The sequence below is a fragment of the Sminthopsis crassicaudata genome, chromosome 2 (assembly GCF_048593235.1).
Source record: "Sminthopsis crassicaudata isolate SCR6 chromosome 2, ASM4859323v1, whole genome shotgun sequence".
Taxonomy (NCBI): Eukaryota; Metazoa; Chordata; class Mammalia; order Dasyuromorphia; family Dasyuridae; genus Sminthopsis; species Sminthopsis crassicaudata.
In genome coordinates, this window is record NC_133618.1 from 56,229,684 (window position 1) to 56,256,655 (window position 26,972).

Here is a 26,972-nt window from a genome sequence, read left to right on the forward strand (position 1 = left end):
TACAGTTAAGGAAACTGGCAAAAATTAAGGGATTTACCGAAGATCATGTACCAATTAAGTGTCTGAGGCAAGATTTGAACTCAGGTCTTCCTGACTCCACGCCCAGTGCTCTCACCCCTGAGTCACCCAGGTATCTCTGTGCCAAGGAATCAAGTCTGATGCCAGTATATTTCAAATAGCTGTCTATTCTTATTATTCATTTTTCTGAGCAGTGAATCGTCTCTCTACTCTTTCTCCCTTGTTAAAAGGAGGAAGTAGTCATTGGTTTCCAAAATTTCTCCCAAAATATCTGTATCTGTCATTTAATGATCCATATTAGCTAAGATCCCAGACTTTGACTAGCTTCTTACCTGCGTATAATGAGTGCACATAGGTCCCGAGCACCTCTCTGGACACCAAGGATTACATTCATGGGGGTAAGGATATGTGTAATCTTTGACTTCGTCATACCATGACTGGACATGGAATGCTGGTGAACGATACCTGTGGGATCAGAACTATTTTGGTGACAATGCAGAAAACCTTAGACATTAGACATGTTATTTTGATAATGTTCAAAATAATGTTTATTATTTTGAACATGAATTCATAGAATCACAGAATTAGAAGGGGCCTCAAAACTCTTAGCCAGACCCCTACTGAAAGCATGAATCCTGTTTTCACCCCAAATCATCAAACCCTCTGCTTGAAGACTCTAAGTTCTGTGAAATTCACTACCATAGAAGGAAGCTCATTCTATTTTTTGATTGTTCTAATAATTGGGGAGATTTTGTATTGTTTTAATTAAATATGATTTAAGATAAAAATTAATCACGATTAATGATTTCATTTTTAGATAGGACTATTTTTGTTAGATTAAATCCTATAATTTCCACCCACTGAGCTAGCTTTGGTGGTTCATTAGCCTTTATCCAATCCCTCTAGTATAGGCCAATCCTGCAAAAATATAACAACAGTTATCATATTCCCACTAAATCTTTTCTTCCAGCTAAACATCTGAACTTCCCAAAGGGGAAATGCCTTCAAACCCCAAGAAAATCATATTTGAGTGCTGACTGATGGCAAGGTTCTCTGAAAAAACCAAGAAAAAAGATCACTTTAAATAAAATGAGGTGAAAAAATTGCAACACAGTTTCTGCACTTTATTTTCTATTATCAGCCAGAGCAAGCAAAGAGAAAATGATTGGGGAAAGGTTATAAATACCCATGTGTCTCTATAACCCACTCTTTTTTTGTAAACGAAAGAAAAAATGATATAGAAACAATAAGAAATTATTTGCTCTGTAGGAAGTACAAGAAAGAAAAATAAAAATGAAAAAAAAAATAGCAGTTGGCAAAGAAGAAACATTCATTGATGGGAAAAAAACACAAAAATCCTAAGTTCTCATCCTGGTTCTGTCATTCATTTGATGGGTGAACTTGAGCCCTTTCTGTTTTTCAGTTTTCTTATCTATACAATATAGAGTTTGTACAAGATCATAGATTGAGTCCTGGAAGGGGCTTTAGAGGTAATTTGGTCCCATCCTTTCATTTTGCAGAAGAAATAACCAAAGGCCACAAGGTTAAATGACTTGTCCCAAGATAATATAGTTAGCTGAAATTAGCAAATGATTTCTTTTTTTTTCTTTTTTTAGCTGAGGAATTGGGGTTAAGTGACTTGCTCAGGGTCACCCAGCTAGAAGGTATTGAGTGTCTGAGACCACATTTGAACTCAGGTCCTCCCACTTCAGGGCTGGTACTCTATCCACTACACCACCTAGCTGTCCTGCAGATGATTTCTAAGAGCCTGTCAGCCCTAATATTCTATACATTTTAATTCCAAAGGGACATATCACACATTATAGTTTTAAGGGGAAAAAAAGTCAATACAGTGTTTCCAAAAAGACAAAGAAAAAAAAAAGAGGGTCATTTAATTATCTTTAAAAATGCACAGAAGGGGAAAAAAAGAAAGTTCAGAGGGAAACAGAAACAAGCAAGGCAACTTTAAAAGTAACATTAAAAAAAAGAGAAAGTACCATGTTGAATTTATTAAATACTTCTTTAAAAAGCAAACTAGATAATACAGATTTGTGGTTTCACATAGAATCCTTTTTTTCTGTTCTACTTTGTGTATGGAAATATTCCCCTTTCTTGGTGTTCATTTAGTTCAGAACCAAAAAATAAATTCAAGTAACAGCTAAGAAACCTCACTAATGAATAATTAATGCTACTCAATTTGTTTATATGATATCAAGAACCCAGGTAAAGACTGGAAAATTTGATCAAGTCTCTGGAAGCTTTCCGATATCCACATCTCTACATCATTCTCTCTCTCACACACACATGTCCAATTGAATTTTTCCACTTTCCTCTACATTCCATGGCAGGAATCCCAAGGGAAGAACCAGACTCTGTTATTGTGCCCTGGTCAGGTAAGATACACCAGCTGAATTATTCTGAGCAGAAACTAGAAGTATCACTCATTTTATAGCAACAAATTATTCCATTTGCTAGGCTGGCACCAATACCTTACCAGGAAAGAAAATAAACTGAATGCAAATCTTGGAAGGGGGCAGGGGCAGAGATGAGGTGGAGGTCTATGGCCAGCAAGTATAAACAATGTGGTTTCAATAAAGGAAAAACTAGGATAAGAAATGACCATTTAAGAGCAATGTGGTAAATGGGGCGGTTTAGAGGTCTTGTAACAATGACTGTTGGGACCAAGAGCATGATGGTAGTGGTCAGCGATGCTTACAAAGACATTCCATCTCTTCAGAACACCCACTCGGAAAAATTAAGATACATGTTGAGCTTTTAGGCAAATATCAGTTCCTCTTAGAGCTGCCTCTTCTCCCAAGATTCAAGACAATGTATTGATTCTCTTTGAAAACATCATGAGATTACATGAGTTCCTTGAGGATGGGCATCATGTTTTTTCCTTACTTTGTATCCTCAATACTTAGCACAGTTTCTGGCACATAGTAAGTGCTTAATAAATGCATGCTGAGACTCATTACCATTGTGACAGGCACTTAGTATTAACTGCAAAAACATGGCAAGCATTCCTTATCTCCAAATATAAAACCCATGGACAAAATTAGCCTCAAAAATGAAAATGGAAAGGAAGCAGAAGAGGAAAAAAGGAAAAAAATAACATTTTTGTTTCAAATAAAAGAAAATATCTAACTTAAGTTTTTTTTAAAAGCCATTAAAAATTCCAACTGGAAAAGGTAGACTATAAAGGAAAATATCAATATATGTTCAGTACCTAGTCTTCAGAACCCTGCATGGAGGGTGATTCCAAGTTGAGATAAGCTCCTCATGGAATGTCCAATGGCATGAAAGGATATGCATAGACACAGATATCACCATAACACACGGAATTTTGTAAGTGCATTGGAGAGTTGCAAAGTTTAAGAACAGTAACCATTAGCAACTATAGAAGGAGGGGAAAACTTCCTGGAAGAAATGCTATGTAAGCTGAGCTTCAAAGGATGGAGAGGGATTCAGCAGGTGAAGAGGGAAAAGGAAAGTATTCTAGATACCAGGAATAGTGCGGGCAAAATGGCAGAGCGTAAGCCATGTTCCTAAAAGCAAAGCTAGTCTAGTTTGGCTCCTTAATTGGAGAATACACAGTAAGAGAACAGCATCATAGATTTAGAGCTGAAAAGGACCTTTGAGGCAATATAGTTTAAACTCTTATTTCAGAGATGTGGAAACTGAGGACCAGAAGGTGAGGTTAGGGCTTAAGGTCACACAAAGGAAATAGTTGTCCCCAATCCCCTGATTTCCAAACCAGTGTTCCTTCCATTGTAATGATGTGAGATAAGGCTAGAAACTTAGGATGGTAATCTTTGTCATCTCTCATCCCATTAACATTCACTTAATCATCCTACTTAGAGCAGACAGATTCCCCCCCCCCCCAGGATCTAAAACTATGAAACTAATTTAACCCATCCCTGGAATGTTCCTCTTCCCAATGAGAGCAACAAGAGTCGTGTCTGTTCCCATTTCCCATCAATCAATGTGACTTTCAGTAATACATCCATGATGTACTGTGTATGAAGATGACCCTTTGGCTACAATATGATCAAGGCATGTATCCAGAATTGGTTTTCAGTAATACAAATGGGCTATTCTCTTGCTACCCCAAGGCCATGTGACAAATCAAAACCAAACTAAATGGTCCACATAGAGATCCAATCCTATAATCTTTGCCTCATCAGTTGCCTGCACTAACCACTGACAGCTATAATAAGAGATCATGAAAACGATTTGAATGATGTTTTCTGCTTCTTACCTGCCCCAATGGACTCCCAGGTTCTGGCCAATGGACACAAGAAGGGTAGCAGGTCCATGTTCCCAGATACATTCGTGGGCCCAAGCTGCTGCTGACTTTTCCAACTCATCATCCCAGGTCTATATGAGAAAGAAAAACCAAAAAACAGGCAAAAGCAAATGGTGATTATTTGTGAGATTGACAAACCAGACAATCAAAAGATGTAATTTGGTCTTTAGAGAAACCACTTGATACAGCTTATTGGATCCATTTTACCTGCTCTAAACAGAAAAGTACTATATTGTCATGGTTAAGTAGTGGGCCTTCCCTATAAATAGTGAAATGGATGGAGTGAGCTGACAAGAGACAACAAAACAAGTTCCTGAAATGAAAAATGTTCTTATTCTCTCATTCCATCCCCACTCACCAGGTGAGCATAGATAGGCTCCTAAATCATCGAGGCCTCAGTTTCTCAATTTATTCTCAGTTTATTCAATAAAATAAGCAGCTTAAAAGCCTAAGAATCCAACATTAAAATTCTATTATCTTTGATAACTTTCACTGTTCTCCATTAAGTCAGATTCCATGTATTTCCACATCTAACTGTTCTAAAATGAAGGATCTGTCTTTTGAAATTTTTTAAAGGGAAAAAATAACAATTCCGAATAAAATCATCTTCATGGAAGAATACCAGGGGTAACAATAAGCCACTCCCTTATGACGCATGAGATCTTGAAAGTTAGTACCAAAAAAAAAATCAGTCTTGGATTTGTTAAGGTACTGCTCTCCTTCCTTATATATTGCCAGAATCTACTGTGGTTTGGAAAGGGGCCAAGCAAAGAACAGAGACCCTAAGCTAAAGATAAATCTGATTTACCTTCTTCAAGAAGAGTCGCAGAACTCAAGAAAGAAGATAAACAAACTCAATGGGGGCCATTTCTCTTCCCCATAGAAAGACTGCTCCATGTGTCTTTTGGCTTATGGTAAGTCAATTGCTTTAAACCATACATAGTTGAATTATTCAGGAGAATAACACATGTAAAATTGGTTTTTGGAAATCAGATCCACAAGATTGTATCACTAGGACCTTCCTATTGCAATGTCATTTTCTTTTTATATAATGTTTTGAGTGGAAAGGAATATTGGAGACCACCTAAGTCTATCCTCCTTCATTTTATAGAGGAGGAAGCTGAGGTCCAGGGAAGAGGCGAGTACGCCAAAGAATGTAGCAGAACTCAGATTCTAACTCATATTTGTAAAATCCAAATAACAGAATAACAGTGAGAAGGAGAAAGAGAAGGGAAAAGAGAAGAAATAAGATGAGGGGGAAGAAGAGGAGGAAAAGAGGAAGAGGAGGAAGAAGAGGAGGAAGGGTAAGGAAAGGGGGGAAAAAAGATAGTATTTCAAGGTTTATCAAACACTTTACACATATTAGCTTGTTTGATTCTCACAAGAATCCAGCAGTTAGAGCAGTGCTCGTCACAAAGGAAATGCTGTTAAATGTTTCTTGATTGATTGAACTCTCTGAATTAAGTCCTATTATTACCCTCATTTTAACTATGCGGAAACTAAGGCTGAAAAAGTGACATGTCTAGCTAATAAGTATCTGAGGAAGAATTTGAACTCAGGTCTTCTAGCTTCCAAGTCCAGTACTCTGTGGACTATAGCTCTCAGCTGTTTTATCCATATCCAATGCTCTTTCTACTACACCCAGCTTAGCAGTGCCTAGAGATGCTCTTACTCTCCTATTGGAGTGGACATAGCTTAGAGAACTGAGAACCAGACAAAGCTTAGGTTCAACTGTCAGCTACTCTACTAATGAACTCAATGATTGTAGACAAGTCCCAGTTCCCTTAATTGTAAAATGAAAATAACAATATCTGTCATCCTCACTTCCCATGTTTATTGGGAGGACCAAATGAGATAATATCTGTAACATGCCTTGCAAACCTTAGGCTATACTATCAATATCAGCTATAACTCTTCTAACATGTAGGCAGGAAAAATTTCACCTTATACAATCTGCTTCAGTCTAGCAAAATATATCATCTCTTTATGGAATATATTTCCCATTTTGGGAATATGCTTCCCAAAGTGACTGAAATCTTCCTCCAATAGGGTCAAGCAAGCCATTAATCTCCAGTCTACTCATGGATGTGGGACTTATGCAAAAATGGAAATCCCTTTTAAAATTCTGAAGGCAGGGTCGAGTCTTGGTTCCCTCACATCTGGTTGAGTCAACCTTAAGGCTTCTTAGAAACTGCTGTTTATTATTTTTTTTAATCTTCGGCTCAATATCAAAGTGGACTTTGCTAACTTTTGGCCACAGACCATAACCTTTACTACTGTTCCTCAGGGGGAAAGAAAAAAAAACTAAAGAAATAACCTAATAAAGGAGAAGGAAGTGAAGGGACTAGAAAGGGTATTTTTGGTCTTGGCAGCTTTCTCACTTGAGAATGTACAAGAAGGAGACATCTGGTCTATAACAAAAACTTGTCAAAGGAGAACCACGGGATTCATTCTCCATTAATCCTGACCAGCAGTGTTATAAACCCATTACTTTCACACAAGCAATTCAAAGGGAATCCTGAGCCCTTACTTTCCCCCCTCCTTTCCTCCCTCCTTAGTTTAATTCTCACCTTCTCCAGGGAGCTTAACCCAACCATGCCAACCTTCTGATCGCAGCTTCTTCCCAAGTTTGCTAGCCTCTTGTGTCTACTATTTAACCTAAATCTTGGCTTGGGGATTTCTGACACTGACTAAGAGATCCTGGGCAAATCATTTAATTTTTCAATGCTCTAGGCAACTTTCAAGACCATTGTGTTGCAAGTAAGAAGCTAACCTTCATAGATAGAGGGAGTTCTCAAAACCAATCAAAGATCTAGTCAAGGTGACACACTAGATAGAATTATGGATCTGGAGTCAGGAACAAGCCTGATCTCAAATACATGTCTCTGAGCAAATCTCCCAGTGCCTCAGTTTCCTCAACTGTAAATTGGGGATAATAATAACATCTATTTCCCAAGGTTGTTGTGGGGATCAAAGGAGCCATTATAAAGACCTTAGCACAGTGCCTAGGCACATAGTGGGTGCTTAATAAATGCCCGTTTCGTTCTCTCCTATTCCTATCCTAACCTGATCTTACTAACTAGGTGTTAAACTCTTGTTTCTAGCCAGAAAAGGGCAGTTTGTGTTAGCAAATTAACAAGACCCAGATAAAAGTCCCTGTAACGCTGTACTTATGACAAACTGCTCTGTGAGCTCACTTCCATTACTATCTGCTAGTGTATTTTAAGTTTTTAAGGCTCATTTTTTTGTCACTGCCACCTTGACTGTAAACTTCCAAGGGAAGGGACTCTGACTGGATCGAGTCATATATCTTCTTATTTGACCCACACCCAGAATGAGTGACTATAAAACCTGGGGAGGATTTGTCAAGTGCTTTGCTTTTTAAAATCTAGCTCTAATTACCTCTAGTAGCTTTAACAGTGGCCGTTTAAATCCATATCATAAATCAACTAAATTAATCAGACCATCTCTGGGATGTTCCCCACCTTAACTCTGATCATGTGCTCTCTAAGCTTGGACATCTTAATCTGTAAGATAAGGGAACTGGACCAGATGATAGTTCTCTATGATTGTGTCCAAAATTCCTAAATCAAGTCAGTAAGCATTTATTATTATAAGCCAAGCACTGTGCTGGGGATACAAAAAAAAAAAAAAAAAAAAAAAAAAAAAAGGCAAAGCCAAATCTCTTCTCTCCAGGAACTCACAGTCTATTGGAAGGTGAGGTGGGAAAGAATGATACATAAACCACAAACTGCACAAACAGGATTCATTGGGGGTAAGCACAGAAGGAAAGCTAAGGTAAAGGAGGACAGGGGAAGGCAGGACTTGGACTGAGCTCTGAAGGAAGCCAGGGGAATCAGTTGATGGAGATAGGTGGCTAAAGCTTAACTACTTAACTAATCAGCAATAAGTTCTCTGGATGTCCCCTTTTCCTCTGCTTTATCTGCAGAAACAAGCCCCTGGAGGCTGTGCAGTCCAGTGAGGGAGCTCTGAATTAAGACTCAGGGGGTTAAATTCAAATTCCAGCTCTCTTCTTTACCTTGGGGACTCTTTCCTCCTTTGGGCCTCAGTTCCTCAGCTGTAAAACTAAGGGTTCAGACTATATACTCTCTAAAGGTGATGCTGGGGATGATGCACTAGATTTGAAGTTGGAGGACTGTCGTTCTATTTCCAGCTCTGCCACCATCTGTGTGACTGTGGGCAAGTCAATTGATTCCTCTGGACCTCAGCTTCCTCAATTGTCAAAAGTGGGGAATACTGACATTTCAGGTCCTTTCCAGTTCTATATCCCATGATTTTCTAAGTTTTTTGTCCACCCTTAAGACAAGATGCTAAGACTGTTCTGATCTGTCTCTGGATCTCTTAGCCCAAAGAGGTCTCATTATACTGAAACAAATTTTTTTCAATTGAAACAGGATCAAAATAAAAGATTCAAGGCATTAAAATATAACCAACAGAACATTAACTAAATAGGGAGATTTAAAAAAAAAAAAAATCATGGCCTTTGCAAGAGGCACTAATTTACAACAAGCTTCTTTCTTTATGCTATTTAAGCTTCTCCTTAGTGCCCTAAATTCCCCAGGAAAAACCAGTAGAAAAAGGGGGAAAAAATGAGCAACTGTTCCTAATAAACCATCTAGGGAATAGTGTACAATTAGGGTGGGGTTAAATCCTCTGGCCAATGAAAACATCTTCTTCTTGGGGCCTTCTATTTCCTCACTCAGGACATATCCAGAACCATTCTTCCTTCCCCAGGCCACTGCCCATTATTATGGTGTGAACGAAGAATTCTAAGGATCCCTGCTTCTAGCCAATAAGGCCAGAATGACTAATGCTTAAGAAGACCAGACTCGGAGCTCATACAACATTCACTCTGTCTTTACTTTCCTGTTTTTCCCTTTCCTCTTTGTGAAGCAAGTTTTCCAAAGACATATTTCAGGAAGACCTATCATACACTGTCAGGAATTACAGGGCCAAAAAGAAAGGGGAAAATTTTTAATTAAAAAAAAAAGAGCGAAAATGAGACTTGGATGGGACTACCAATCCACTACTCTGTCTGATTTTAATTTTCTCCATTTTCCAGATCCATTCTGGGAGTGGCAAAAGAGGAAAGGGGACAGTGATCGGAAACTATGGGAGAAAATTCAAAGTTAGAGGAAAAGAGATAGTCATGTTGTCTTCATTGTCTGTGCTTCACTTCCCTCATGAATAAAATTAAGAGGTTGATCTAATGTTTTCTAAGGTTCCTTCCAGTGCAAAGACTAAGGAATTAGCCAGAAAGGAAAAGAGAGGGAAAAACAAAGATCACCAAACAAGAGTCATTATAATTTTCAGATTCAGAGATGAAAGTAACTTAAGAATAAAATATTTCATGAAAATATGATTAACCAAAGAAAAAGAATCAAGAAAGCATCATAATAATGAGGAGTTTTAGGTATTTCTGAGAGAAAGAGAGGAGAGTTTTCCAGACGAAGGAAAGAATCAGTCAATAGTGTTAGATATTTAGAAGGATAAAGGATCCTAGGGGGAAAAAAAAAAGGTTATAAATCGACATTGAGATCATTGGTCATCTTTAAAGAAAAACACCTGCAGAGGAGCTAAAAAGGGAAGAAATGACCTTCTGCCCCAGCCCTTCTTCCTTTGCAGAACACTTACCATATATTCCATGTTTGAGGCTGATGGGTAGACCTGGCCCCTCAGTTTGTTGTGAAGCATAAGTATCTCTTCCTTGTCTGCCCTGGGGATGGCTCTTTTGCCTCTGAAATGAGGCTGACTATTCTGATATCTGCTCAGAAACTTCTCCAAATGAGTGGCATTGGGCAGGAAAAACCCCTGTGTTTGACATATTAAAACTGCTAATCCCAGGAGGACAATACAAAACCAGGAGCGACTCATGATCTAATTTTATTGCAGGAATCACAATGATCCTATGCTTCTGTTTTGAGACAACACTTCCAGCACTTGTCTCCTTGAGGATGGTTAGAATGTCCTTATAGACCTAGAATTAAACAGAAGAAAAAGCAATGAGGCACATAGAGTAGCATTAATCCAGATCCAGTATCTAATGTCCCCAGGAGGACTCCTAGAAGGCAAGATGCTTAGGTTTCAAATAGAAGTCAGGCCAAAAACTCTAACAATCACATTATCTCACATTCTCTGGACTTTATATTTTCTAATTTGAAAGGAAATTTCCTATTTATCCATAATGATCCATCATTCAATCAATCATCTCAAAAGCAACTATTGCATAAATCAAGTTTTTGAAGGAAATTTGCCTGAGGATCTGACTAATGTTATTTCACCTGTGAGAAAAACTCACTACTGAGTTTCCTAACAAACCAAAGCTCCAGACCAAATGTTCTTAATCTTTTTTTGGTATATCAGAACTCTCCAACATCCTGGTGTCAACTCTGGACCCTATGGATTCCTTCTCAGAATAATGTTTTTAAATAAATAAAATAAAATATATATTATAAAAGAAATCAGTTAAGTTGAAACATAATTATCAATGTATTAAAAACCAAATAATCCCCTAGTTCATGAATCCCAGATTAAGAACCCCTCCCTGTTCTAGCCCATTTAAGAAAGGATTCATCTGGATGACTTAGAATTCTACAGGAAGACAAATATTAGATAAGTAAAAAGAGATATCCCAAAGAATTCTGTCCCATAGAAGACTAGATATAGAAGATAAAACCAAAGAAATCATGAAGAAATAGAAAACATAACAAAATCAGTACTGGTGCATTTTGAACTTGGGTAGCTTTGAAGGAATCCAGGATTGAGGCAGAGTCTGAGGTATATTGAAAATTCAGTTATATTCCCTACTGATACTCTAAGTCTGTTTCATTTACTTGATAACTTTATCATTATATTAAGATAGCTACAGATGAGTTCTCAAAAATTTTTTCTATCTCACAAGCCCCTGAATACTAAACCCAGTCTCTATCTCCGATTGACTTAAGCTTTGACAAATTTAGAAATATCTCTGATTGGTTTGTTTATTGTACTTTGGGCAGCTAGGTAACACAGTGGATAGACTATAGGCCTGGAGTCAAGAAAATCTGAATTCAAATCCACCTTTAGCTATGTAACCCCAGGCAAGTCACTCAACTCTGCCTCAGTTTCTTCATCTGTAAAATGAGCTGGAGAAGGAAATGGCAAACTATTCCAGTATCTTTGCCAAGCAAACTCCAAATGGGGTCACCAAAACATCAGAGAAGACTGAAAAATGACTGAATTAAACAATGTACCTATGCAATATTATTTGTCTGTGTAGAGGAAACCCCTTTCTGGTTTCCTCTCTCCATTTACATTCACATTGCTGACAAGTACCAGAGAGTACCTCAAAAGTTCACCAGTATATTTTCCATGAAAAAATCAGCCAGTACCCTTAATTAGCTCTTAGCAAAGGCATTTGGTCAAATGTCATAAAATATTCCTCCACCCCAATAAATTCAGTGCATATTCTCCCATATACACATAGCATCAGGGGGAAGAACAGACATAAAATTAAAAAGTACAGTGGTAGTGAGGTACAGATGTAGGAAGATACACTCAGGCTAAAGTAACTCATAGTGACACTGTAAGGTCTGAAGATCCTTTTTCTCTTCATAAGAGTCTTCGTATAGTTCCTCTTGGAGCATCTTTGCTGGAAGTGTTGCTTGGCTGAGTTCCCAGGGTCTGTTCTTCTTCATAGTCAGCTCTCTTCTCTGCTGCCAGGAGTCTGGTTTCTTGAAGTTATTTCCTCCCTTGAGTGATTTTTCACTCTACATCTAGAACACATGTCCCATACTTGATTGATGACTCCTCCTACAAGTCAAATCACTCCATTTTAAAGCAACATGGCCAGGCTACATAGGAAGAAAGAAGAATTCCCTTTTCTCTACTCCTCTCAAAGAGGGAGTCCTTAGGAGCCAGGCTCCTCATATACTGGTGGCTCAAACTGATGAACTTAAACTGCTGGGTAGGGTATCTTTCTCTGGGCAAAATATCATATCAAAAAGATATCATGTAATTGTGGAAATATGTATAGAAGATTTGTACATGTTTAACATATAGTGGATTATTTGCTGTTTAGGAGAGAAGGAGGAGGAAGGAAGGGAGAAAAAATTGGAACACAAGGTCTTACAAAGGTGAATGTTGAAAACTATCTTTGCATATATTTTGAAAATTAAAAACAATTTTAAAAAATAAAAAGAAGGCATCATGGTCAAGGAGGGATGGAGATTTTTTTTTATTATATATATATATATATATATATATTTTATAATATTATCCCTTGTATTCATTTTTCCAAATTACCCCCCCTCCCTCAATTCCCTCCCCCCGACGACAGGCAATACCATACATTTTACATGTGTTACAATATAGTCTAGGTACAATACATGTGTGCGAATATCATTTTCTTGTTGCACAATAAACATTAGAATCCGAAGGTACATGCAACCTGGGCAGACAGATATTAGTGCTAACAATTTTCATTCCCCTCCCAGTGTTCCTTCTCTGGGTGTAGCTACCTCTGTCCATCATTGATCAACTGGAAGTGAGTTGGTTTTTCTTTATGTTGAAGATTTCCACTTAGGGATGGAGATTTTTAAAAAATCATCTCCTCTCCACTCCCTGAAAGGATCTTCTCCACAAAGTGATAGATTCCCTCAGAACTCAACTGTCCCTATGGCTTAGCTATTTAAAGTCCTGTTTGTTCAATGAGATTGATCCATTTAATTCTATCAGAGAATGAGCTTAAGGTATAACAGTTGAGGCAGAAGCAAAGAAGTTCAGAAATAAAGATTAATCTAAGCCAAGGACTTTCAGTGGTTGGCTGAGTGCCACTGAGTTCACATATCCCAAAGGAGTCAGGACATAGGCTTTCTTTACAACTAGTTTAAATACTTTGTTAATCCTTTACATTCTGAATCTTCTGGACTAGGAGTTAGTCAAAGATCAACCCCCCTAAAGTCTTATCTTGTATCAAACTGTAATATCTCTAAAGGCAGAGACCATGTCTTATATAACTTTGTATCTCCCCTAGCATCAATCAAGCACATTTGTTCTGTACAGAAAGTAGTTAGTTGTGTAACCCTGAGCAAGTCGCTTAATTTTGACGCCTCAAAAAAAAATGAATCAAAGTAACTGATGGGGTAAAGATTGAGACTAGATAAGGATACATGTGTATACATGTAGGGGAGAAGAGGGGGAGAGAGAGGAGGGAATGACTTGGAACAAAAAGTCCTGGATTCAAGTCCTAGCTCTGCTAATTCCCAGAATATGTAATCATGGGCTAGTCACTGCCTCCTTATACAAGCCTCAGTTGCTTGCCATATAAAATAGTCCCATTCCTAGATCAAGGTTGTTAACCTTTTTGTATCATATGCCCATTTGGCACTCTGCTGAAACTTAAGGATCCCCTGTCCAAACAATGATTTTTAAATGCACAAAATATAATACACAGAATGACAAAGGAAAATAATTACACTGAAACATGGGAATAATCTATCACCATCACTCCCATTCATGCTCATAAACTTCCTGAAATCTACTCACTGGCCCCCCTGAAGAAGTCCTAGATTAAATTTTCTTTGAGATTCACTTCAATTCTGACATATTTTAAACTGGGTTTATAACTCAAAGGAATAACAAGGAGAAAAGATTAAGAGTGGATGAAGTAGGATGAAGCAAGTACAACTCAAAGGAGAAAAAAGTCATGCTGATATAGTTAAGGGAGAAAACTGGGCCATGGGAACTCTCCAGCACAGTATTGGGGGAGAACAGGGTCAACGAGAAGAAATGTCAAAATCTCTGAGGTTAGCTGTGGCAGATATAAATAAACAAAATCCAAATACAGTATATTTGGCACTACATTTGGACAACCTTCCCAGAAGTACTGTTTTTTGATGTGATATTTCTGGGAATGATGGGAAAAATGTACCATTCTTTCCAGTATTCCAATGGAATCTCAACTAATCTGGCAATATTTCTCCAGAATATTCCCAAACTTTTTTTTTGAGTTACTCTACTGCAAAATATAAATGTTAAAAATAAACTATAATTTGCAAAGTAGAGATGTCTTCTGACATTAAGGTAAAGATTAAGGATTAAAACTAAGTAAATTTGTGATTTATATGTTTAAAAAAAAAGACAGTGATTTTAGTGATTGGCAAGGCTATTTATACTACCTTCTCTTTCTTTCTAATCTTGCTGAGTGAAGCTTTTGATATGATTTACATGGACCCACACTACTAAAAAGTGGGCTGAAACAAAGGTAGTCATCATAAGTCTAAATACAAAATGAATTCAAGGCATAGTAGTTGAGGCAGAAGCAAAGAAGTTCAGAAGTCAAGATTAATTCTAAGCCTAGGACTTTTGGTAGTTGGCTGAATGCAGCTGTGTATCTGACTCATAGAAGAGCCAAAATAACCCCAAAGGCTAAAGGCTAAATTAAAAGTTGAGCAACCACCCCTATGGAGCACTGACCTCATTGTTGCTGCAGTTTTGAAGGAAAACCAGCAGATGAAAACTGAGAACACAGCTGCCCAGGACTAGCTGATGGAAGAAAAAGGAAGTAGAGAACACCAGAAGCTTGAAGAGCATTAAAAAAAAAAAAAAAGGCAGCAATAAACCTTATCCAAGACAGAAAGGGGCTCCAGCTGGGAATTGGCTCTACAAATATTTATTGCTTTGGTTTTATACATGTTTCTTCTCCATATGGACTCTCCTACATGTATTCCCCAGCCAACACAAGTTCCCATACATGCTCCTTCTTGCACAAGTGGTGTAGAATTTTGTAAAAAAGTGTATTCCTGTGTGTTTAAATAGGATTTCCCTTGTTTAAATTAAATGTTTCTTGCTTTGAGTTAAAATATCCTCTGGTTGGTAGCGGTTGATATGATAGGATTTTTAGTAGATACCAACTCAAAGCATGTCTTGAAGCTAGAGTAGCTTATGGGGGTCCTCGTTAAGTACACCAAAGCAAGTTAGGCTGCATTCATTATTTTTCACCTCAACAACCATGTGAAAGCATAAAAAACATTTTGATAACATCTAAACGTTATGTCATAACCATAAAGTAATAAAACTTAAAGGCTAAATTCATATATCCAAAAGTGTTTTCTCCTCTTCTAATAAATCGCATATTGAGGGACTGGTGGGAGTGGGAGCAAATGAATCACCTCATTTTGAAAAAAGCCAAATGATGGTTGATTTAAAAAAAAAAAAAAAAAACAGTCTCATTATTATAGCCACATATCATTTTAAAGCAAATCATTGTCACAACTTGGTCTCAATTTTATATGTCTCTGAAATTTTTTTAGTTATTTCCAAAACTCAAAGATGACAAGTGGACATCACTGAGGCTATTTGGAGTATAGAATCTGGAAACAATTCCAAAATAGGAGTTATAAAAATGTTTTGTGCCATGGCAGTACATAGAGTTAGAGCTGCAAGAAGGAATCTAGGATCCAGAGAGATCTAATTATTTGTTCAAAGCTTTACAGATAGAGGTGGCAGAGAGAAGATGTGAACTCAGGTCCTTTGACTTAAAACCCAATGTTCTTTCCATTGCAATACTTTGCCTCCTGACAAAAATATTCACAGGATAGTTCACCTGGATTTATGGGAGAGTACTATAGGTTTCAAAGTGGCCATGACCCCTTAAACAATTAGGTCACTTCAGAGTATATATACCCAGGGACAGTGGATTGCTAATGGACTCAATCAGAAGTTACAAACAGGACATTTCTACCAACCCTCTGTACAGAATGTTAGAGAAACAATTTTGAAAGTCAATTGTTTAGACGTCCCTTCTCTTCCCTTCATTTCTGTGCAATGCAGCCAGTGGCTCAAGCTTAAGAATCAGTGAATGTTTTAACATCAAGACAATCAGTTAACAAGCATTTATAGAGTGTTTACTATGGTCCAGGCATTAAGCCATGGCGACCAGGGGTAAAGTTTTGAATATAATCTATATATACCATATCTCATCAGGGTGTTGAGGGAAGACAGGATTTCCAAACTTAAGATAATCTATTCTTGTATCAACATTCTTTTTTGATGTCTTTTTGCCCATTAGAAGATACATGGCTAAAAGAATTCTCTTTCTTGGTCAGCTAAAATAACTGTGTCACAGGGACCTCAGGTCCAGAGATTTGATAGCTTTGACATTAGGATGACATTTCTCTCACATGCCCACAAATCACAAGAGTTGGCCATCGTTTTACTCCATCTGGTGACTGGCTAGTAGTTCAGGGATGACTATTTTCAGATTTGGATTTTAATGTAGACCCTATACAACCTTCTCCCTCCACTCCACAAACACAAGTTTTGTCGGTCTCTGTGATATCAAAGATAGTTGTTTGCTCATTTCCCCAACTGGGGACAACTGGGGGAAAGAATCGTGGTCTTCTGACCTTTCACCTTATGCACCTTATCATTCACCACTCTTAATCATCACATCCCTTTGGGATGAATTACAACCAGAAGCTATCATCTTAGTCCTGTCCTTCTGACACAAGTTGTTTGAAATCAAATTGTGGGGGAACAGAGCATCAGGGTGAGCGAGGATACGGAGCTTAGGGGAAATTAAAATGCCACAAAGAAAAAAACTGTGAAATATTTGTTAAAGCAACTGCTTGTTACATAAGCAAACAGACAGTAGTACATGACTTTGCAAAAGTTTACAAAGCATTTGGGGGCAGAGGCTAAAAGCAAGACTCCAATGACTGGAGGGCCTGCCAACAGATGGCAAAGGCAGGGCTCATGCTCCAGATTTAAGCTTTAAGAGAAATGCCATGATGATACCAAAGCCTTTAAGTCTCCCATGCAGGATGACACACTACAGTTTCTCCCTGACATAGATACATTATCCAGGAATAAGGTCACTTTCTTGAACTCTTATAGAGGAGAAGATAATATGAAGATGGGAATGAGTTGTTTCATCTTGTCTGTAATATATTCTTTTTGTGTTTAGGAGAACCTGCCAGAAAGATTACTCTCAGGGTTAAAAGATAGAACTCCAACTCTAATTTAATGATGTGGGCTTCTTATTAGAGCCTAAAGGTTCCATCTGTCTTATAGAGGCTTTCTTCAAAACCTAAGTTTATAAGGCAGGCCATAGTTTGTTTTTTTTTTTACTTGGATTTTTTCCCATCTCTCAACTCTTGTTGAAACTATACTATACAAGTTACCTTTAATTATAATATAACCTTTTATTATTTTTACTAATCATGTCCTATCCCAACGAAATTGTAAGGTCCCTGCTGACCAGGGCCAAGTCTTCTTCTGAATATCCCACAAAACCTAGTACTGTGCTGGGGAATCCAATTCAACAAGCAAAGGAGAGAGATTCAATAAGACTTATCAAGTGAAAGCAAGTGATAGAAAATGGGGGGAAAGAGTTATAGATTTGAGTGAGACTTAGGATATAATTCTGACTTTACTATAATCCTGATTCATTTCGTTTTCACCTTGCCTCAGTTTCCTTGTGTTTTAAAATGTGAATTAGCAATACTTACTTGATGTCATTGCCTTCCCTCCGAGATTATTTCTGATTTACCCTGCTCACAACTTGTTTATACATAATTGTTTGCAAGATTCCTTCTCTCTTCTCCTGCGCCCCATTAGATTATAAACGAGAAAACAGATTCAGAGGCCATGTGGCTTGTCTATGGTTACACCTCCAGTGCATTTGGGAAGTGATATTTGAACCAGACCTTCCTGATTCCAGAGCCCAGACATCTCCAATTACAAAGTCTTCTTTCAAAGATTCTGTGGATTTCATCTGAAATTTCCATTTATTTTTCCTATTGAATTTGCCTTAGCAATGGCAGTGCCCAGAAAGCAGGGGATTCCCCTTGCTCTTTCTCTTCTCCAGGATAATCAATGCCCAGACAAGAACCAGAAATTTGAGAGAGCCCGAATGAGGCAAAGGACAGCTTTCCAAACTATTCATCCAAACCACCCAGAAATTCCAGGAATGAAGTAGCAACAGACACCCCCACCACACTCCCAAACTGCGGGAGACCTCTTCAGACACTGGGCAGAGACCTCAATTTTAAACTATCTGGGTCAATACTAGATGGTGGTAAATACAACTAAGGCTAGACTTGGCAGGAATGAATCACTTTTATGGAAAAAAAAAAAGTACAAACAGAAAGTGCTGTACTTGGTATAGTTGTACTTCGATGTTATCTAGGATATGGAAAGAAACAAATAAGTGCCTGCTTTAACTTGCTTCCCTCTAATAAATCGTGTGACTTTTCTGAGTCTCAGTTTTCTCATCTGTTAAGTGAGGAGGGTGGTTGCCCCTTCTAGATTCAATCAACCAAACAAATAAGCATTTCATATACCAAGCACTATGCTAAAATCTAGGGATATAAAGATAAATTGGCATTCTAATAGAGGAGAAAACATATACATATGTAAAGGTATACATAACACTTTTAAAATGAATACAAGGTATTTTATAAAAGAGTACACTAGCAGTTGGGAGAGAGGGAAATGTCACCAAATGTTTTATATAAAAGGTTGCACTTGAGTTGAATTCTGAAAACAGATTCTAAAAAGCAGAAGTAAGGAGGGTGGCCATTGCAAGCATGGGGGACTGCTAATACAAAGGCACAGAGACGGAAGATGGAGAAATGTTTATTCAGAAGTGTGAGCAGGTTGGTATGAAACAACTCATTCCCATCTTCATATTATCTTCTCCTCTATAAGAGTTCAAGAAAGTGACCTTATTCCTGGATAATGTATCTATGTCAGGGAGAAACTGTAGTGTGTCATCCTGCATGGGAGACTTAAAGGCTTTGGTATCATCATGGCATTTCTCTTAAAGCTTAAATCTGGAGCGTGAGCCCTGCCTTTGCCATCTGTTGGCAGGCCCTCCAGTCATTGGAGTCTTACTTTTAGCCTCTGCCCCCAAATGCTTTGTAAACTTTTGCAAAGTCATGTACTACTGTCTGTTTGCTTATGTAACAAGCAGTTGCTTTAACAAATACCCCATGGGTACCAAAATTTTTAAAGCAGTTCTTTTTGTGATAGCAAAGAAATAGAAATGAAGGGGAGGGGTGCCCATCAAGTATGTAATAGAAAATTACTGCATTACAAGAAATGGTGAAAGGACATATGCAAAAAAATCCTGGATGTCTTGTATGAACTGATGCAGAGTGAAGTGATCAGAACCATAATAATATAACAGTGCTGTTAAAAAAAAAAAAAAAAAAAAAAAAAAAAAAAAAAAAAAAGATTTAAGAACCCTAATCAATGCAATGGTCATGATCAGAAGGCAATGAAGCCTTCTACCTATCTCCTAAGAGGTGCTTGATAGACTTAATGTGCCAAATGAATTTAATACATTTTTTTATTCAGCCAGTGTGGGAATTTGTTTTGCTTGGCTGTGTTTACTTGTTACAAGAATATTGTATACAAGATAATTGTATAAATATGTATGCATATATAGGATTTAACATATATTTCTACCATTTTTAACATAGATTACTTATCACCTAGGGGAAGGGAGAAGGGAAAGGGGGGAAATTGGAACACAAGGTTTTACAAGGGCTAATGTTGAAGAATTGTCCATTCATATGTTTTGAAAAATAAAATGCTTTAATAAAAAAAAGAATACTGTTTAGCTAATTGTTTCTTCTCCATGATGAGAGAATAAATGCGAGAGAAAGGGAGGTTTTAAAACAGCATACCAAAAAAAAAAGAGTAAAGGTGGAGGAATAGTCATTGAAACATATTTAAATGTACAAAAGAGAACAGAAGCAAGGCAAGAGGAAAATACGCATAAATAGAACATTTTTGAATGTTATATTTCAATGTATCATATACTTAAAAGAAAAAAATAAGTTATATATAATATATTCTGATGGAAATGTTCATTTTATCTGGTAAACTGAGAATTAGAAAAAAAAAATAAGTGATACTCTCAGTTATGATGTGATCATTTGTGGTACTAGCACAGTCCAAAAAATGAAAATATGAAATCCCAAGTTGATTTACCGGATTAAGTATGTTCCTGACCAGTGTTATTCATGTAGACTACTATACTCTGCCAAGTTAACTGGTCTTCAGAGAGAAGTGAAATGTGACGGGGACCTGATTGCATGATTTATGTACTTGTATTAAGTAATGTGAGAGTTGATGAAAAATGTAATCTACCTCCAGAAAAAGAACTGATGGAATCTGAATGCAGCTCAAAGCATACTATTTTTCACTTTATTTTTGTGTGGGTTTTTTTAGAGGGAGACTGTCTGTGTTTTCTTTCACTAATATGGAAGTGTTATGCATGCTTGCACATGTATGACTTTTATCAAATTGCTTACCATCTCAGGGAGGAGAGAGGGGAGTGAGGGAGATCATTTTTAAAAATTTTTTTACATGTAATTGGGGGGAAATATTATTTTTTAAAAGTTATGTGAAAGTAGACCCAAGCATTCATGGGTTGTTCTTTTGTGATGGTTAACACTAAGGTACAATATAGCACATGATCCAAAAAGTGTTAAAGACTTCAGAATTATACAAATTGGTCTGAAAATGAAAAACTCTGAAACCATGAAGCTAGGTATAACTGTAGATAATGAACTTGGATTTTGGAAGACAAGTTCAAATCCTATTTATACATTTACAAGTTGGAACTGGGCCAAGTCACAATCTCTTTAGACTTCAGTTTCTTCATCTGTAGAATGGGATAATAACAGTATCTACCTCCCTCCAAGTAGATAACATCTGTAAACTGCTTTGTAAAACTTACAGACCTGTGATAAGTACTAGCTATTATGTAAGACCCAGAGTAGAAGACAATGGTCAATGTCAAAAGGCTAAATTAACAAAAATAAAAACAAAAAACCCTACAATCCTACCCATATTAGGCATGTGACTTTGGGTGAGTTCTCTCTGTGCATGAGCTTCTACATCTGTAAATGAAAAAGCTGAAGGAAAAAGCTCGAAATTCAATGGTCCCTAAAGTATTTTCTATGTTTCTATATGTATTCATGTAAGTATCCATAGATGAGGGTGTAGTTAAAGCTTAAACTTTACTTAGACTTTGGAGATACTATATATATATATATGGAAATATATGTATATGTATGCATGTATATGTATATGTGTGTATCTGTATAAGCAGTTAGATGGCACCATGGACAGAGCTCCAGGGCTGGACTCAGGAAAATCTGAGTTCAAATCTAGCTTCAGACATTTACTAGCTGGGACTGTGTCATTTAATTCTATTTATCTCCTCATCTGTTAAATGAATTGGAGAAGGAAATGGCAAACCACTCCAGTACATTTGCCAAGAAAATCCCAAATGGGGTCACCAAGAGTCAAACATGATTGAAAAGACTGAACAAAAATAACAAAATATATGTGTGCATATTCATATATATACATATGTGCATAGTTATGGACTGTGCACAGTGCATATATAAGTATGTATATTTATGTGTATACAGATATTGTGTATAACATTTATATGAATGATTGTTATAGATATTACATTTAAGTGAACTGAAGCTAAAGCAGTGATAGACCAATGAGTTTGAAACATACACACACACACACACACACACACACACATACACACACACATCCCTTAGCTGACTACTCAGACAGTGCCCAGTTGATTCAGTAGTTTGAGAGAGCACTTTGTTCAGCAATGCCAAAGTATATCTGAAAATACCTCTTCTCTACCCGTAAAGCATAAGACTTGAAGTTCCTCAGGAATAAATACAGTCTGGCCCCATTTTCTGCCTAGTGGTACTTTCCTTAAAATGAGAACAAATTGGCTGTGTTGAAGATGGGGTGGGGGAGGGAAGGCAGGAGAAAGTGAGGATTTTGATCCAATTTGGCAAATAAATTCCTTCTTTCAGATGCTTCTCCCGGAGAGTTTATAGTTGGATATTACATTGTATGAACTTATCATAATAAGCCTTTGCAATAGGAACCTGCCCTAAATGCTTTGTGACAAAATAAAATTTGAGAGGGGGAGGTAGGAGGTGGAGAGGAAGGGAATGCCTTTCAGACATTACATGTCCCAAGAAGCCTCGATATTCCCAGCCAGAAGCGGTTTCTCACTTACCTGATCTTAGCATTTTTGTATTCCTCACATGTTCTTTTCATGTTCTAATTTGTATTATTTAATCCATCCCTATTAAATTATCAGCTCCATGAGGGCAGGGTCCATGATATATTTGTTGTTGATTTTTTTCCTTAAAATCTGGCATAGTACTCTGCAAATAAACTACAGTGGATAGAGCACTGGATTTCAAGTCAGAAAGATCTGAGTTCAAATGTGATCTCAGACATTTATTAGCTCGTGTGACCCTAGATATGTCATTATCCCTTTTGCCTCAGATTTCCTCACCTGTAAAATGAGCTAGAGAAGGAAGTGGCAAACAGCTCCAGTATCTCTACAAAGAAAACCCTATTGAGGTCACAAAGAGTTGGAAAATGGTTGAAATGACTGAACCGTTCAACAATAACAACACAAAATTTTCATAGAGATGGGGGTTAGTCCTGTGATTTCTTAGGCAGAGGGAACTCTGGGATAAGGAAATTTCTTCTACAAAGACAAGTTGATACTTTCTCAGCAACTTAGTATTTCAGAGTGTTTTCTAGGTACTTACAAGATCCTTGACCAGGGTTATCAATAGCAAGATTAGAACTCAGGTCATCAGCAGCTCTGACCACCGCTTCACTCCTATTATTTGCCATACTCCTTCCCTCCTAAATGTTTGTGAATATTTGCTATACTGCTTCACTCCTAAATGTTTATGAAGCAGATGAGTGAATGAAATGCCCAAATACTTCACTGAAAGTTATCTTTGAAATTAAAATCACAGAAATTCTCTTAAAAGTAAAGACAGCATAATTTCAAAACTCTTGCTTATAACCAATATTAAAATATTAGATTTTAATTGAATTGGGGAAAGTGATTCCCAAACTTGGATTCCTATCTCCTACCAATTTTGCTTAGTCTCTCTCCATTCTTCCTAGGACATAAGTAAATGGTCCCCACTCTGAGCCCACCTCAAGGACAGAGTAGCTACACATCAGAGATGATACTGTGGTCATTGTGCTAAAGAGGAAGTAGAATTTGGATTTGGATTCAACTTTCAACATTGTTATTGTTTCCTATTTGATTTTGGTCCAGTCACTTTCCCTAAGTTTTCTGATATATAAAATGAGAGATTTTGACTATCTAGTTCAGGAATAACCTGGGGGTATAGCCAGGGATCATCAACCTGGGAGCTATAAGCTTTTTTTTAAATTAATAACTCTGAGATAATTTATTTTCTTTTTAATCCCCTGCATTTTATTTTATGCATTTAAAAATATGATTCTATGAAGAAGTTTCATCAGATTGACTGCCAGAAGGGTCAGGCACATAAAAAATTTAAAAGCCCCTGGACTCTAAAGGTGATTCCCTCAGGGTCTTCCAACTCTTTACAGTCTTTAGAGTAGAATTAATAATATACTTAAATAACTCCCCTGGGCTGTTCTCCAGTTTTCTCACCTATATCTGTATTTTCTTTCCAAGTCAATTTTATGTTCCTCAGAACTGGGGCAATGACTTCTACAACCCTTCACACCCAAGATAATGCTTTATTAAATTAAATACATTTTGAATGAATGATCAGAAATATTCAGCCTTCTTGATGCATTTATTATTAGTCTTATTGCACAATGTGGGAACATTACAAGAAGCTTCTAATGCACAAGAAAAAAAGATTTTCACATCAGAAGTCTAGAAACAAGCAATATATTCTTCTTGGAGAAAGGCAGACCTTCTGGTACTTATAAATATGCTAACAACTTCTCCTCCACCTGAAGAAGTCAATTTGTGCATAAAACATCTCAACCCTGGAGGAAAATCAAAGTTTTAGCTCCTAAAAAAATAAAACCAACCCCACACCCATCTTTACTATTTGACTTAGCTCTGAACTATCTGGGCCAGCTGTACGAGGATAACTGGCTCTTCCCTATTTGAACAAAGCAAAGGATGCAAATTTGCCAAACATTTGCACACTTGGAGACAAATCACAGAACATCAATAGAAGAGGGGGCTTGTCCTGAGCATAGCAAATGGTCTCCTAAGAACAGGCAATATTTATACCACGGCTTGCACTTTTAATAATAGCTAAGTGGTACCATAGTGCATAATGCACTGAATTCAAACCGCCTCAGACACCTTCTACCTAGGCAAATCATTTCACCACTTTCTGCCTCAGTTTCTTCTTCTGTAAAACAGGATAATAACAGAGTACTTCTCAGAGTCATTGTAAGAACTGACTGGAATAATGAGTAAAGCACTATGCAAACCTTAAAGTGTGATATAAATGCTAGCTATCATTATAAGCATTCTCATATACAACTGATTTTCAAACTGCTTTTAGGGGGGGGGGAAGTGAGATTTGTATTACCAAAATGCAAAGATTTGGTGGTATAAAATAAGATAAAGTTAATTTCCAATATTAAAAAAATTCTAGAGGCAGCTAATTGGCACAATGGGTAGAGCACCAGCCCTGAAGTCAGGAGGACCCGAGTTCAAATCTGGTCTCAGACATTTAACACTTTCTAGCTGTGTGACCCTGGGCAAGTCACCTAACCCCAATTGCCCAGCAAAAAGAAAAAAATTCCTTGTCTCCTCTCTTTACCCTAGGGGTATTCTACACTCAATAGATCCAATTCTCCTCTCCTACAAGACCAGTAATTAGAGTTTCCCTTAAAATATTTTGTTCCACAAAGGGTTAAAATTCCATGAGTGCCCATGTGCTAGGCTCAATACTAGGTTCTGGGGCCACAAAGACAAAAATGAAATAATCCTTATCCTCCAGAAGCTCATATCCTAAGGGGAGGTGTTGATTAAAAAGGTTCAAGAGACAAAGGTTCAAGTTTCTGGGTAATTTAATTAATTAGACCAATAGTCTATTAGTAAAAAGGATGGTCATTTGGTCATTTCTCTTAAACCAAAAATAATCATGGCGGCAGCTCACAGTTTATGTATTCTTTTGAAGGAGGAGTGACACTCAACTCTGATTAGTTAACACAGTGGAAGGAGAGGGGCTGAGAGTAACATCATGTCACCCTTGGAGAGAGAAACTATCTCCATACTCAGACCACCACCAGTCTTAGGCTATCTAGACCAGGGCTTCCTAACTTTTTTCCACTTGCAATCCATTTTCACCCAAGAAATTTTTCCTCCGCCCTGGTATATAGGTATATAAAATAGGTAAACCAAACATTTATTGATGATAATCATAAAGAAATTTATTTTAAAATAATTGTTTGATATACATATAATTTTACTACTTATCTAAGATGAAATCAAACTTCCATACCAATAAGATGGAGGGACCTTATTTTTACATAAAGAATTAAATCTTGGCGGAATATTTGTTATCTTTAAGTGCTGCCAAATTTTTCATGCTCCCCACATTCTTATGTAACCTCATATGGAGCTGAGACACACAAACTAAGAAGCTTTGATCCAGACAAAAGGATCTGTATCCACCCAAGTTTGATGTGGAATACACCTGAGGTTAAAGATTCCCTGTAGGGTCGGGTTGGATGGAAGAGAAGTTTAACTCGACCTTCAGAGACTGAGGTCTTGAAAAGAAAGGGACAACTCAATTTTCCCAAATCACTAGTTATTAATAATCATTTCTCTCATAGCAGAACGTGACTGGCAACACTGGTCAATAATAATATTTATATATAAATTAAATATTATAAAGAGGTACAAGGAATTTTATAGACACTTTGATGGCCTTTGTCTATGTTCTTTTTTTAAAAAAAAAAATTCAGATTCTTTTTTTTTTTTAAGCTTGTTTTCTTTTTCTTTTATTTATTTTGCTGAGGCAATTAAGGGTAAGTGACTTGCCTAGGGTCACACAGCTGGAAATTGTTAAGTCAGAGGCCAAATTTGAACTCAGGTCCTCCTGACTTCAAGGCCAAGACTCTATCCACTGAGCCATCTAACTGTTTCCTTTGTCTATATTCTAAAAAAAAAAAAAAAAAAAAAAAGAATAGGATTCTGCTATGGAACTGGAAGTGATTAGAGAGGTTATCTAGTCTATCTTCATCATCTTACAGAAGGGGAAACTGAGTCCCATAGAGGCACAGTGCCTGACACATTCAAAAGTGCTTAATAAGCATTGAGAAATGATTGGCCCAGAGTTATACTGATAATAGATTCAGAACTGGAATAGATTCCAGGACTTGGAGGCAGTATTGTACAGTGGAAAGAATATTAATTCCACAGCTAACAAAGACCCAGGTTCAAATCCTACTTCTGATATTTATGGCCTGTGTTTAACCCTGTAGTACCTCAGTTTTTTATTCTGTAAAATGGGACAGGGGGATTCATATTAGATGATCTCTAAAATGTCTGGCAGCTCTCAATCTTTTTATGCTTGAAATGGGAAATGCAGGAAGGTTAGGGAGGAGTGAAAGCTACAGTAAAAAACAAAGAAGCCATATTAGGCTCAGTAACTCTTTGAAGGGGGCTGGGAGCCCTTTGAAAATCCTAGCAAACTAGCTTGGAGCTTTCCCAAGACTTTCCAGATCTTCTAAAAGATCCTGACCTCCAAATTAGGGAACCCTGCTCTAAGAGGACTAAGGGATTCTAGCCTTGGAACAGGAA

At 37.3% G+C, this 26,972-nt stretch overlaps 1 protein-coding gene across 1 annotated transcript in view; it reads right to left on the bottom strand.

Annotated features, from left to right (window-relative positions):
• CRISPLD2 (cysteine rich secretory protein LCCL domain containing 2) overlaps nt 1-26,972 on the bottom strand; it is a 79,704-nt gene that overhangs the window by 46,431 nt on the left and 6,301 nt on the right. The window contains exons 2-4 of the mRNA XM_074286318.1: nt 9,983-10,325; nt 4,280-4,398; nt 351-483 (exon numbers count right to left, since the gene is read on the bottom strand). Of these exons, the coding sequence (XP_074142419.1) occupies nt 351-483; nt 4,280-4,398; nt 9,983-10,222 (492 nt within the window). The 5' untranslated portion in view covers nt 10,223-10,325. The remainder of the gene's footprint in view (nt 1-350; nt 484-4,279; nt 4,399-9,982; nt 10,326-26,972) is intronic.